Source organism: Pelodiscus sinensis, chromosome 6, assembly GCF_052426305.1.
Source record: "Pelodiscus sinensis isolate ZL-2025 chromosome 6, ASM5242630v1, whole genome shotgun sequence".
Lineage (NCBI taxonomy): Eukaryota > Metazoa > Chordata > Testudines > Trionychidae > Pelodiscus > Pelodiscus sinensis.
The window spans coordinates 72,088,488-72,102,996 of record NC_143057.1 but is presented as its reverse complement, the minus strand read 5'-3'; the positions used below and the strand labels follow the sequence as shown (position 1 = coordinate 72,102,996).

The 14,509-nt window shown below is 48.2% G+C and overlaps 1 protein-coding gene across 12 annotated transcripts in view; it reads left to right on the top strand.

Annotated features, from left to right (window-relative positions):
* RHOBTB3 (Rho related BTB domain containing 3) overlaps positions 1–14,509 on the top strand; it is a 139,067-nt gene that overhangs the window by 90,103 nt on the left and 34,455 nt on the right. For all 12 annotated transcript variants that reach the window (XM_075932113.2, XM_014571319.4, XM_075932112.2 and 9 more), the window contains one exon: positions 3,606–3,798. In XM_075932113.2, coding sequence (XP_075788228.2) covers positions 3,606–3,798 — 193 coding nt within the window. The remainder of the gene's footprint in view (positions 1–3,605; positions 3,799–14,509) is intronic.

Sequence of the window (14,509 nt, the reverse complement as noted above, 5' to 3'; positions counted from 1 at the left end):
GCTTTAGCGAGTGTAGGTGGAGATACACAGACTTCTCTCTGCAGATAGGGAAACAGGATACTTGAACAGCCATCTGAACAGGAATTTTGATCAGCCCATCTGTCTTAAGAGGAAGATGTTGCAAATGGTGTTCAGATGAGCTATAGTAGTCTCTCTTTCAGCTCCTCCTATCTCAGTGCTTGTCCGTATGGGGACACTCAGAAAAGCTAAAGTAAAGGAATACTAACAGCTCATCTGCAATTACAGTACCATATCAATGCAGTTGCACCATTTCAGAGCTCAGTGAAGATGCTTCTCCTATCAACATACAGTAAAACTCCCTTGTCCTGCATCCAATGCTCTGGCGCTCCTGATGGTCCGGCACCATCAGGAACCCGGAAGTGCTCTGGCTGCCGGACAGTTGAAGCTGCTCTGTGCCCAGCTTCCCCAATTCAGCTGCTGCTGAAACTGACCAGCAGCTGAATCGGGGAAGCCGGGGGCAGAGTAGCTGAAGTGTTGCCGGGTTGGTCCCGTAGTGCTGCCCCTTGGGGCTGTGGGACCAACCCAGCAGCTCCCCAGCTGCTCTGCCCCAGGCGTCCCTGATTCAGCCGCTGCTGAAACTGACCAGCAGCGGCTGAATTGGGGATTCCTGGGGAAGAGCTGGACTATCGGAAGGGGGGGCTATGAAGGGTCTGGGGTGGCATCCCCCCCACCCCACCCCAGACCCCTCATAGCTCCCCCTTCCAATAGTCCGGCATATCTGATAATCCGGCACCCCTGGGTCCTAAAGGTGCCAGATGATCCGAAGTTTACTGTATTTAGCTCCACCTCTTGGGGAGGTGAATTATGTTGACAGGAGACAGCCTACGTCGGGTTCGGCAACCTACGGAATGTATGCCATAAGTGGCACGCGGTACAATTTTCACTAGCACACGAGCCTTCCTGTCAGATCTGTACGCTGACCATACAGAACTGTCCTGATTTTTAACTGCCATTGCTCCTCACACAGTGCAGTAGCCTCCTCCCCTTTTCCCCCTCCCCCCCACCTCAGAGTGATGTGGCCCCCAACTGAGACATCTCAGGTGGTTTCATTGGAACTTTGCCAGCAGGCAGCTCGGCGGGCTTCCGTTTGTGAGCATTTTCTGGACACCTCACCACCCACTGCCCCCTCCATCCTCCAGTGGGACTGCCTCAGGTGTGTGGGGCCCCTGGTCCAGCCATGCCACTACTGTCTCCTCCAGGCGTCTTGGTACAGTTGCTTCTGAGGCGAGGGGCACGTGGGACCAAGGCAAAACCCAGTGGAGGTACTCCTGGACTTCAATGCCTTGGAGTTCCTCTCTCGGCCCTGGCAGGGGCCACACGAAGCCCAGAGGGGCACTGCAGGGTGGGGCGTTCAGGCTCGGCAGGTGTGTTCCGTGCACTGCCACTCTCTCCCCCGCCCTTCGTCACCCTGCAGGGGGAGCAGTGGTGAGCCAGGTCTGGTGGGGAATGTTGGGGTTTCTTCACACACTCCTCTCCCCTCTCCCCCACACACTGTTCTGGGATCCCTGCTGCATGGAGCGGGGCGGGCGGGGGGGGCAAACGCCCTCCCCCTTCTTACCCTGCTGGGGGAATGGCAGTGTGCTGCCTGGAGGCTTTCCCCACTACAAAGGAGCACAAAGCCCGGTAATCGTCCCCCCTCATGCCCAGACCCTCACACCCCATTCCTCCTTACTCACTCCCCTCCCCTGACCAAGACCTGACAGCCTCCCTTGCTCCTGTATCTCTTCCTGTATTCTCACCCAGACCCATCCTGTTCTTGCATCTACTGTTGCTCTTGCACCCTTCCTCCTGGTCACACAGCACTCTCCCTTGCTCCTGCTTCCTCCCCTGGCCAGACACCATACTCCCAGTCTACTTCTACACCCTTCCTCCCACCCAGACCTCACAGCTTCTCTCCCTTGTGTACCCCACCTCTTGCCCGCATCCTGCTCCCCATCCCTATCCCACACACTGAACCCCTCATTTTTGTCCCCACCCCAGAATCTAAAGGGATGCATAAAATCCAGTATCTCTGGAACCCCAGAAAAGTAAATCTGGCCTATGGGAAGCCCTGAACCTCAGTCCTCTCTGTCTCTTCCCTTCGCCCCGTGGGACTGGAGAGCCAGAGGAGTGAGATGTCTCAGTTGGGGGCCACATCAGTGAGGGTTGGGGGTTTTTGAATGGGTGGTGGTGGTGTGTGTTTGTTTTGCACTTCTCACTTACATGGTTCCCCACTGATTTTTCTGTGGGTTAATGTCTCCCAACCCAATAAAGGTTTCCCACCCCTGCCATAAATAAAGAAAACATTCAAACCTTTTGTGTTGGACATAAATTTAATATTTTACTTTATTTAAAATTAAGTTTGATAAACTAACATGAGAAAGTGAATACAATTAATCTGTTTAATAATTTAAATTAAACAGTTCTCCCTAACTGCAGTTAGTTCAGAAAATATGGTCACTATACCCAGCCTGCCCCTTTCTTCCCTCCTTCCCCCTTAATACTCCGGCATACAGATCCATAAATAGAAGTGAATAAATTAAATCTTGGCACACTACTTCTGAAAAGTTGCCAACCTCTGGCCTACATAGTGCTGTCTACACCAGGGGTTAGGTCATTATCACTCCATTATTTAGAGATGTGGAAAATCTATGGGGGACATTATATTGAAATACATTTGTACAATAGACCAGGGCTTGGGAAAAGTAAGATGAATTAACTAAAGCAGTCAAGTTAATATGCACAAGTTAAAGCATGTCACTCTTCTATGTAGACATTTTCATTGAGGTAAAATGGCTGCTTTATTTCTGAATAAGCACATTAAATTAATTTTTTAATTTTATGCACATTAACTTCACAGCTTAAATTAATTTGCCTTGTTTTTCCTGAGTATCCCTGTATAGATAGGCCTTCAGAGAAGAGACTTTCTTTAGCTGTAATAAGTGAGACTCACAAAACAACTTTAGCGTGTAAACCTTAAGTATCATTGTTAAATCATTAACCATACATACTTGTAGCCAGAGGAACTAGAGCTATCATGTACAGTTATTGTATAAAGTCTATAAATGGCAAACTTTTAATAGATAGCTTTTTAGTGAATACACCAGAATCTTTTGTACAGACTTCTAAATGGAAATATACAGAGTAATTTTTAAAATCTACCTTGAAAGTTCTATAAATATAAAGTGTTTTTATATCCACTCAAAAAGATCCTACAGTACTTAATATCACAAAAATTGCCGCAGCCTTCTACAGTTGAAGCAGATGGCACTGCTTTATTTCCCCAGTAATTAGTTTTGAAGTGAAATGATTTAAAAATGAAGTATATTTTTGGATTCTGTGCTTATAAAAAATACTGGGAGTTTCAATTGCTGCTCTTTCTTAGAATTCCAGGCATTCATAAATTTATTATGTTTCCCAGACAAGAAAATTATACAGAGAAATTGTAAAGCACAAACCTATTTTTCTCTTCTTGCATCTCATCAGCTAGATAAAATTGTCAGTTTAAAACATAATTTTTTGTGTGCAAGAGTATTTGTATAGATGATCTTTCCCTTGCCTATAAGTAATTGAAAATATTCTTGATGCATTTTTTCCCCATTAAGGATATTTTTGACAGTGACTGGTACACCTCTCAAAATCTTATTGGAGGAGCGGATATCATTGTGATTAAATACTCTGTAAATGACAAATCATCATTTCAAGAAGTAAAGGACAGTTATGTTCCAATGATAAAAAGAGCATTAAATCATTATTCAATTCCAGTCATAATTTCTGCTGTTGGTGCAAGAAAAAGTGGTATGTATTAAATCTCATATTTTAAAAACTGAAATATTACCTGGAAATTAAATGCTGGGTAAATCACAATAAACTCAGATTACATCTTCTGTCCAATATTTTTTTTTAAAAAAAGTGTTCCTTAGATTGTCACATCAAGAAAAAGATGTGATTGACCAATGTCAATATGATACCTTTTAAATTGTTGAATATAGAGAATGAAAATAATATGCTTTGATCTGTCAAATAACACTCCTGCATGGCTCATTATATGCAGAAATTGAACCAGGATCTCTGGATCATAAGAGCTTACAGTCTGTTTGCTTGGAGCAACCAATGGAGGGCTTAAGAATTAGTGTGTTAGGGTTGGTAACACTAGGATAGTAAGGCTAACCTTTCTAGCCACAAACTAGGGAGAGATCAAGATTATATTCAATATTACATGGATCCTCTAGAGAAATTTTGATTAGACATGTAACTGTTGTGTCCTCTGTTTCAGAATAGTGATTCTCAACCTAGTTATTGTTGTTCGCCGTACCTGTTATATGAGCCACATCCATGCTAAATAAATATGTAATACATATTATCACAACTGTACATGTAAAAATGGTTTTGTATTTATTATGAGAGTAATATGATTCAAATTGATATGGAACCTTTCACTTTTAGAGTCCTGTGTGATTACAATATTGGTGTCTATATCTACAAAAATGATCCATGCACAGATAGCTGTAAATTTGCAAGGTTCCAGATAAAAAAAAAATGAGGTGCGGATATCCACGTCAGTGGATAAAGTAGATATCTGTGGGTTTGCAGAGCTCTTTTAATTTAAGCACTGGCAAATGTCTACCAAGAGCATTTTAAATTAGCTTAATACGTCAAAGTATTAACTATTAAAATGAATTTATTTACTCGGGGGGGCATGGCATTGTATCCCCCTGCATTCATCCCCCCCCCCCATCCAGGGACTGTGCCCCAAAATCTAGCTGGTTCCACATCCAAAGACTGCCAATTATGCACTGCACACACTTTTCCGCCCCACTGCCATAGTTCCTTGCACTCCCTCCCAAATCCCCTCCTCCCACCCCCACTTCCCTCTGGTCTCCTTCCTCAGCAGGTAACTCAGCTGTGCAACCCATCCTGCCTGCTGCTGCAATCCTAAGACCAGAGAGCCTGCTCTATCCAGGGTCACTAGCCCTGCAATTCTTTGGGGTTGAAAAGGGTGCTGAGAAACCGAGCCTTGTGCTGATGCCACTGGGCCCAGTCCTGTGGGGGATAGCTGATGCTTCAGGCCCCAATTGCATGCTGTCGTATTTTTACACCCATCTGCCCTGCTCTAGTTGTGGTCTTGAGGATGTCACGTAAGTCATAGTTGTGTGCTGATTAGGCTACAGATTGAGAATCACCGTTTCAAAGTTCCTATGTAGCAATATAAAAATAATTTTAAAAATCAGGTGCCAGACTAATTTTAGTAAAATAATTTAACATTGCATATATATGGAATACAAAATTAAATGTGCTCTGTACTTGGCTGAGAGCATCCAGTGATCACGTTATGAACATGGTAATGTGTCACTATGTTGGCCCTGCCTACGTTAGGAAAATGTATTTTTCTTGGCCGTGTGTTTGGTGTTTGGTGTTTTTGTTCTTATGTATTTCCCAGTATTGTGGTAATGCTGACTTCTTTTACACTTTTTTATTAAAGAAATGTGCATCTGTTATACTTAGGACAGCATTTTACATGGTATGAACTAAAAATGTCATGTTATGAACTAAAGAGACAATTTATGAAGTGAGTTCTGAGTCAGATAATGTAAGCCAATCTCTATCCTATATCAATAAACAAATTACTTTGTAATATGCAAATGTTACATTCTTATGGAGAAAAATATCTCCATACGTATTGCATTCAATTCTATGAAGATCTACTTTGATATCTCTATTCAGTGAACTAGAAAGAGCTATTACTCTGTATTTGAGTCTTATTAACTGTTTTTTCTTTTGTAATCTATTGACAGTCACAACATGACAGCTTGAACAATGTGATAGATGTTACATTTTCCAGTTGTCTGATAAAATAGTGAGGACTGACTAGCTACGTGGTTGGCTAAGCCATTTCTTTTGGTTATTAATTTTTTCCCCATAAATTATTATAACATAGGTATCACCAGTTCAAATGACTCTGAATTTTATAGTAAAAATAAGTTTTGGAAATGATGTTATTGGGATATATTAGGCATATTTGCTAAGTTAGGCTTCGATCCTGTATTGTGATCTGTTTGCACAGACAGCTGTTCCCATACAGAGTCCCTTTGAGGTCAATAGGCCATACTTACAGATTCCTACTGATTTCAGAGGGGCTCTCTGTGAGCACAGTAGTCTGCTCAAACAGATCACAGTACAGAACTGGGGCTCTGCACTGGTACAGTACAAAACAAAATTATTGGCATAATTTATTTCTTCTTCTTCTTCGAGGAGTGTCCTTGTGGGTGCTGCACCTTAGGTGTGCCAGCGCTGCTGCGCACATAGTCGGCAGACTTCTAATAGCAGTGCCCTGTGGTTGGCAGTGCGTGTGGAGTGCTGGCATGTGACAGTTGGAATGTTCACCTTGTGCGCACAGCCGACCACCGCCTCAGTTCTTTACTGACCGCCGCTGGCTTTGGTCACAGAAGAGCAGTTGCCCTCATTCACCTCAGCCTTAAATTCCTGTTAGAAGTTTGTAGTAAGGTTAAATTGTAAATAAGTTAGATTAGCTTTCTCTATCTTTTCTTTGGGGGGGGGGGGGAGAGAAGAAAGGAGAGGAATCTCCCTGTGGTTTCACAGAAGCCATGGCTTAAGAGCTGATACACAATCAGCCCCTCACAAGAGACCGGCTTACCAAAGACATTTACCAGGACATACTTGGTGCCTTCAGTTTTAAAAAGTTTGGAAATGATGTTAGGCTATCTATATCCCTTGCTGACGGACACTCACACTGTGTCCGCAACCTAGGACAGAGTCATGATATGCAGCAGTGTAAGCACTGCCTGAAATTGACAAACAGAGCCTGTAAATCCAGACAGCTGCAGTTAAAATTGATGTAAATGGAGTCAGACTCCAGACCAAAACTGAGAGGGCATCACCCCCAAGGAGATCTCCTGGGAGTTCCCAAGATAGGGGTCTATACTACCCCATAAGCCCCAGGGACCAGGACAGGGCTCAAACACCCAGAAAGAGGTCCCACTCCTTGGTGGTATCAAAATCCCCACCAAGGAAGCACAGCAAGCGTGGCTCTGCGCCTATCAACTCTAAGACGAAGGACAAGCAGGAGGGGGAAGGGAACCGGCACTCAAAAAAGCCAGGACCTGAGTGAGAAGGCATGATCTTCGCGCCTCCTCCCCCCGCGCTCCTCAAAGCATCCATGGAGCACAAGCAGAAGAGCTCCAAGCTGGTGCCTACATAACCACCCTTAATGGCCATGCCGTGGGTAACAATGACTGCAGCAATAGCTGCTATAACCACAGTGCCTCTTAAAGCACGCAAGGGGGCGCTGACATACTCAGGAATGGTGCCGGCAGCAGGAATGCTAACAATGGCACCAGCTTAGCAGCACTAGAGCTTAAAGGACCGGTACTGCATAATAGAGCTAAAGGAGGCAAGAGCCATAGGGCACTGGCCACAATACCAATACAGGCACAGGTTCCATTTATAACACAGAGCAACTTAATTCTCCCCTCACCATATCTGCCTCAGTTTACTGCCACAGTTTACCTGGCAGTGACATTGGTACTGGGAATGCCAATATTTGTCTCTGAGGCAATTGAAGTTCCTCCAAGCTAAGATTCTCACCAGCATCGCAGTCAATGCACTCACTATTAAGTGAGGAAGGGGACAAAGCAGGCTTGCTGTACAACAGCCTCCTAAGTACATTGTCCCCAAACCCATGCCAGGGCCAGCAGTGGCAGCAAACATAGTGGTTTCCACCCCACATAGCACCAAACTGGCCTTACTGGGACCCGTGGGCAGCCTACAGAATCCTACAATGCCAGATGCCACAAGGGGACCAGACGCAAGAGCCCCCCCAAAACCACCCCTGAACAATCTACCTCATCAGAGAAGGAAGAGGAAATGGACGTCACAGGAGTGGAAACAACATTAGACTCAATATTAATGAGCATCTAACTTCCTCAACAACTAAAGACACAATCCTGTCCCCACCAAACGGCATGGGAGATGATTTCAGGTCCTTCCAAGAGCTCTTGAGAAAGGTTACAGTTGCGCTGGACATTCCACTCGAAGATATGCCCGAGATCCAGCACAAACTTAAAACATCCTCCACACTACGTCACAGAACAAGCTGGCCATCCCTATGAATGAAGCACTAATGGACCCAGCCAAGGCTCTGTGGCAGACTTCAGCAACGATCACACTGACCGGAAACGAGCTGATCGAAAATACTGTGTAGCTCCAAAAAACGCAGAATTTTTATTCTCACACCCTCCACCAAACTCCTTAGTGGTAAAGGCAGCTAATCAAAGGACCAAGCAACAGACTAACCACATGCCCACACAGGACAAAAAATGCAAGCATCTGGACCCACTTGGCAGAAAGACCTACTCGTCTGCAAGTCTCCAGATCAGGATTGTGAATTATGTGGCGCTTCTCGCTAATATACACACCATATATTTGATCAACTGTCAACCTTTATTAAAGAGATTCCTGACAACAAAAAGGAGCAATACAGGGCCACCATGAAAGAGGGGGCATTAACTGCTAGAACAGCCCTACAGACAGCACTGGACGCAACAGACACTGCTGCAAGGTGCAACTGCCTTAGTGTCTGTAGTTATGAGAAGATCATCATGGTTACAACTGTCAGGCTTCCCAAAAGATGTCCAGTCCACAGTGGAAGACCTTCTGTTTGAGGGAACAAAGTTGTTCACAGAGTCCACCAACACTTCTTTCCACACACTTAAGGACTTGAGGGCCATGCTGAGAACATTAGGCATACAAGTACCTGCAAATAAAAAGAAGCAAGGAAGATCATTTACACAGTGGTATAGACCAGCCCAGTATAACGAGCAACCGAGACATTGACAATAGACAAAAGCTCAGAGAGGGTAGGTGCAGGCAGACCTCCGACCAGGCAACCGTGCAGCAAACATCAACAGCCCATCAAGCATTTTGAAAGTTTGGTTGACGGTTGGACAGCTCTTGGTTTTCCAAGGCAGTATTATGAACACTATACACCATTTGACAGCAGACTAGCTGCATTGTATCCAGAGTGGCAGAACATCATCATAGACAAACGGGTATTGGAGATAATCAAGACAGGTTACTGCATCCCTTTTACTTCTGCACCACATCACCAACCATCCTTCCCCTCCCTCTTCAGGGACCCCTCTCGAGATGGTGTTTGCCCAAGAAGCACAACACCTCCTACAACTGGGGGCCGTAGAAGAGGTCCCAAAAGAACACGGGGAAAGGGGTTCTACTCCCATTACTGCTTGGCCACCAAGAAGTCATAGGAATGGAGACCAATATTAGAGCTCCGAAAATTGAACCAATTTGTTTGCTATCAACGATTCAAAATGACATCCTTAGCCACAGTCATCCCGTTAGCCCAGAGTCTCAGTAACAAGCATAATCTTTTGAATTAATTTAGAATTTAGGATAAGGGATCTGATTGATTGATGTTAAATGCTCTGGTTACCAGAAGGGAGGCCCCTGACACCATATCTGATCACCGGTGATTTCTCCCCAAAAAACCCACGCTTGGAGTCCAGATTAAAGTTCACTAATATATTGCAAGAATTTAAATTGACAAGTGCATGAATAAAAACAACAACCAACAAATCCAACCCCCTCCCCAAAACAGAAGAGAAGAAAGACAGAAAGATCCCCAATACAGGTAAGGTATTTGTATCGCCAATGGTGGTACTGGTACTTGTGACCTTCTACTTTTGGGCTCAGGTTAGCCCTTAGGGAGGAACCGCAAGTGATCCCTCGCAGTTCTGGTGTGATTCTCGTTGGGCCTTCACCACAACGGAGTGTTTCAGGGATGATGACAATGTTATGGTCCGAGGCAGGTAGAGATAAAACACCTCTGCTTGGTGTATCCCAGATCACCAGTGCTGAGCCTTCACCACAGCATGGTGTGGGAACCCACCGCAGTTGTGAATGTTCCCTATGCCTTTTCCCTCTGTGGCGCTGTGCTGTCCTCACAGATGCAGACCGGAACACTGACCACCCCTACCCTTGGGGTGCAGTGGTTTTTTTAGAACCTTTGGCAGGTAAACTGTAAACTTGTGTAGGGTGGTGTGCACAAATTTCAGGCTTGGTGCAAAGGATCTTCATGCCTGGTGCAATTTTGGTACTGAGTGCAGACACTCAAGGCAGGAAAAGTTCAGCTGTCCTGTCCAGAAACTCCATTTTTGTTTTCAGTTACTGATGGCAGCAACCACTCCTTTAAGTGTGCACCTTACCCACATCCTACTTAAAACAATTACATTATAAACAAATCAATATTGTAACACCACTAACAATCCCAGCTTTGGAAAAAGGGGACTGGCTATCCACCCTTGATCTTAGAGATGCGTACTTTCACATCACAATACAGCCATCACACATGATTCTTGAGATTCGCTGTAGGAGTCAGGTACTTTCAATACCAAGTGCTACGATTTGGTCTCTCAGCAGCACCAAGAGCTTCTCAAAGGTCCTGGCTGTAGCAGTGGCACAACTCAGAAAAATGGCTGTAACCATTTTTCCATACTTAGATGATTCCCTAATAAAGGGAGCCATGGAACAGGACACACAGCAGGCAGTGACCACCACAAGGACATTATTATTCTTCGAGTGCTTGCTTACGTCCATTCCATTTAGGTGTGCGCACGGCCTGTGCACAAGTTCCGGAAGCTTTTTACCCTTAGCAGCACTGTTGGGCCAGTCCCCCTTCAGTTCTTTCTTTCCACCCCGACGGTTGCTGGAACGCTCGGACTCACGATCACAAGTGCTCCCTTAGCTTATCTTAGTTTTCTTTTCTTTTAGTGTGTAGATAGAGTAGTTCACAGTTAATAGTTAGGTGTTTTGTTCTAACTAGTTAGTTGTTCTGCGCCGGCTCCCCTAGCGGGAGGGGCGGGGGAGCAAGCCGGGGCCCTACAGATTTAAGCCCTGCCGCTGGTGCTCCAAGCCCAGGCCGTGCAGGGACCCACATAAAGATTGCCTCATGTGCCTACAGGAAGGCCACCTGACAGATTCGTGCAGAATCTGTAAGTCATTTAAGCTTCAGACTAAGCAAGAGAGAGACTCCAGTCTTAAGCTGATTTTAATGCAGTTGGCGCTTCACCCTGCAGCACTGGAGTCGGAGCCGTTGGTTAGGAGCACACCAGGGTCGACAGAGACTTAACATGGTTCCAGGCACTCGGGCACCTGTTGGCGCTGAAGCACCTGTCCCAGTCCCCGTGTGACGGGGCAGCAAAGCCCCGCACTGAGACAGGGGCTCTGCGCCGAGAAGCCGTGGAGCAGATACCGGCTGTGCGCCGGCCGCTCCCAAGCCGCGGCTCAGCAGGGACGCCGCAGCTCAGCTGAGCGGAGGCGCGGCTTGGCGGGGCAGCTCCGCGGATCAGCTGAGCAAAAACGCGGCTCAGCTGGGCCGACGCCCGGCCGTCGCCGGATAGGTGCAGGGGCCAGCCCGGACGGGCCGAAAGGCCAATCAATGGCCCCAACTGGGGCGGGGGGCGGGACGACCACCGGGGGGCCGGCCCACCGGGAGCTTCAAATAACACCAGGCAACACAAGCGGGGGGGGGGGGGAGAGAGCAGCAGGACGGAGAGACGCGACTCGCCCGGAAGGACCGTGAAACTCCCCGATCTGTCGCCCTGCTGACACGCACCGCCGCTGGGGGTAAGGATCACCGAGGGGCGAAAAGGAAGTGGCCCAGGGCAGGGCGGTGAGGAAGCCCATGGGCTGATGCGTTTAGGGGCACACCCCCGTCAGCCGGACCCAGACTGGTAGTCAGTCGGAGTCCTTAGGGCCCTGGGCCGGGGCCCATGAGTGAGGGCGGGCCCGGGCTCCCCTTTTCCCCCCTCCGCCTGGGGAGAACGTGCCAGAGGAGGAGTACTCGACGCCGAACGGCTAGAGGACCGCCCTTGCGAGACACCGGGCGTCCCAAGACGGGGACGACGCGGATAGGTAGAGACGTGGCGGACGCCTATCCTCCCCTCCCCCTTCCTCCCGGATAGGAAGGGGAGAGGCAAGACCATCACACCCCGATACTGGTGACTTTGAAAAAGTCACATAGAGGGAGATCGCTCGCCAAGCGTGACCAGATGGAATGCCATGGGGCCTACCTTTCATCACGCAGATGGCGAAGCCTGCCAAGGGCTGGCACCCCAGAGGCCCAGGACCTGCTTTTGGAAGAGGTCACGTGGCCGTCCACCCCGGACACCTTTAATGTGGCCCAGGAGCTGATCGAACTGACAGAGCTCGAGAGCAGACACACCTTCGGGGCCAGGCTGATCCCTTCCTCAGCACAGGCACCAGCTCCACAGACAGCACCAATCCCCAGGTCCCCCAGCACTGGTTAATTCGGCACCATCACAACTGATGCAGGAGGCGGTGTGGTTGTCACCCTTGGCACCAGAGCTGCAGATGGTACCATGTCTCCCGGCACCTGGAGCACCAGACATGCCTCCATCGGCACTGCCACCGCACAGGGATAAGCCATCAGCAATGGCACAGCATGTAAGAGGAGTGGAGCGCACCTGTTCCACAGCGCTCTTTTTAGAGTCAGATGTAGAGTCCCTGGGGTCTAGGGCATCCTCCCCTCGTACTGTGGTCTGTAGAGGGTCATAGTCCTCACAGGCTGCGAGGTAGTGGCACCATTCCCGATCTGGGCATAGATCCCACTCCCAGCACTGACAGAGGGACCAAGACCAGACCATAATGCAAACTTGTCCCCCACAGTGGCAACCACCACCTCAGTGGCCTTTCTAGACACCTTGGGTCTACCATCAAGCCCAAGGCCCAGATCCCTCCATACTGGGTTTAGTCGTGATGTCAAAGTACTTGACCCACAGAGCGCCTCTCTGTGACCCTATTTACCATGGAGCAGGATCCAAACCTTGTCCCCCGGCTTTGTGGGAACCCCTGCCCACCCACCTGGCATCCGATGGGCAGGGCAGGGCGTGGTGTGTGTTAAACACCCGAGTCTTCAATTGCTAGAGCTCAAGGTTCCTTTGCTGCGGGTGGTCTAGGGAAGGCCGACGGGTGCCCTAAAAGTTTTACGTCCATGCCTTTGGCTGCTCGGACAGGGGTCCCTTCGCAGCGGGCAGCCAACAGGCTGACAGACACCCCAAAGTTTGCAGAGAGAGCTTATTACACCTGTCTTTAGCTGCTAGGACCGGGGTCCCTTCGCAGAGGGCAGCCTAGGGAAGGCCTTCATGACCTGCTTGACAGGCAAATGTGTTTCCATATTGACAGACAATACGACAATGTATTACATTAACTGTCGGGGGTGGCTCGTTCCTCTCCCCTGTGCCAGGAGGCTGTAGCCCTATGGAATATGTGCATTGCACAAGGGGTACACATGCAAGCAGCTTACCTCCCGGGGCCTTCCTATACTCTGGCGAATCACCTCTGCAGGGCTTTTTCACCACACAAGTGGTCCTTCAAAGGTAGCTCATTCCCTCTTCCGGAAGTAGGGAACTCCCCAACTGGATCTGTTTGTACCTTGAACTAACAGGAAATGTCCCAGATTCTGCTCGTACAGGGGTCTTAGTGAGGGGGCAGTGGGGGATGCCCTGATAGAGAGGTGGCTGGCGGGCCTTCTCTACGTCTTACCCCCCTGCCCTTCCCTGTGGTGCACGAAGTCAAGGTTCAAGAGATTCGGGGCATCGCTGATACTCATAACCCCAGTGTGGTCCCACCAGCGCTGGTATACAACCCTAGTGTCCCTGTCGGTGGAGGACCCCATTCCCCTCCCAATATCTCCGGATCTGTTGACAGAGGCTCGACCAGGGTTGGCTCTGCCACCCAAATCTGCAGGCCCTCCCCCTGACAGTCTGGAGAATCAGTGACTGAGAGGTGGGGACCTCCTTTGCTCGCACTCAGTGAAACAAGTGCTAGGGGAAAGCTGGAATACTTCAATCAGGGAGACGTATCGGGCCCAATGGAAGAGGTTTTCGATATGGATCTTTGGCAAAGGAGTGGCCCTTACCTAGGCCCCTATCCCGGTAATCCTAGACTACCTACTTGAGCTCAGGCAGCAGGGGTTGTCTGCCTCCTTGTTTAGGGTGCACCTGGCTGCCATAGCGGCTTTCCATGAGGGAAAAATGACTGCTTACCTTCTAACTGTTGTTCTTCGAGGTGTGTTGCTTATGTCATTCCGAACCCACCAGCCTCACCTTCGTCGGAAGTAATACGTAAGAAGGAACTGAAGGGGGGGGAGGGCCAGCAGGGGGTTATATGCGTAGTTATACTGGCTTTGTGGCTGGCCTAACAGGTGCTGCTAATGGTAAAAAGCTTCCAGAACTTGTGCACGGGGTGTGCACACACCTAAATGGAATGGACATAAGCAACACATGTCGAAGAACAACATTTACAAAGTACGCAACCGGTTTTTCAACGGTCTGGGCCTACAAATCTATTTAGAGAAGTGTATTCTGACACTAGCCCAAACTATAGACTTTATAGGAGCACACCTGGACTGCACCAAAGCAATAGTGTCACTACCACAGCACAGATTCACAAC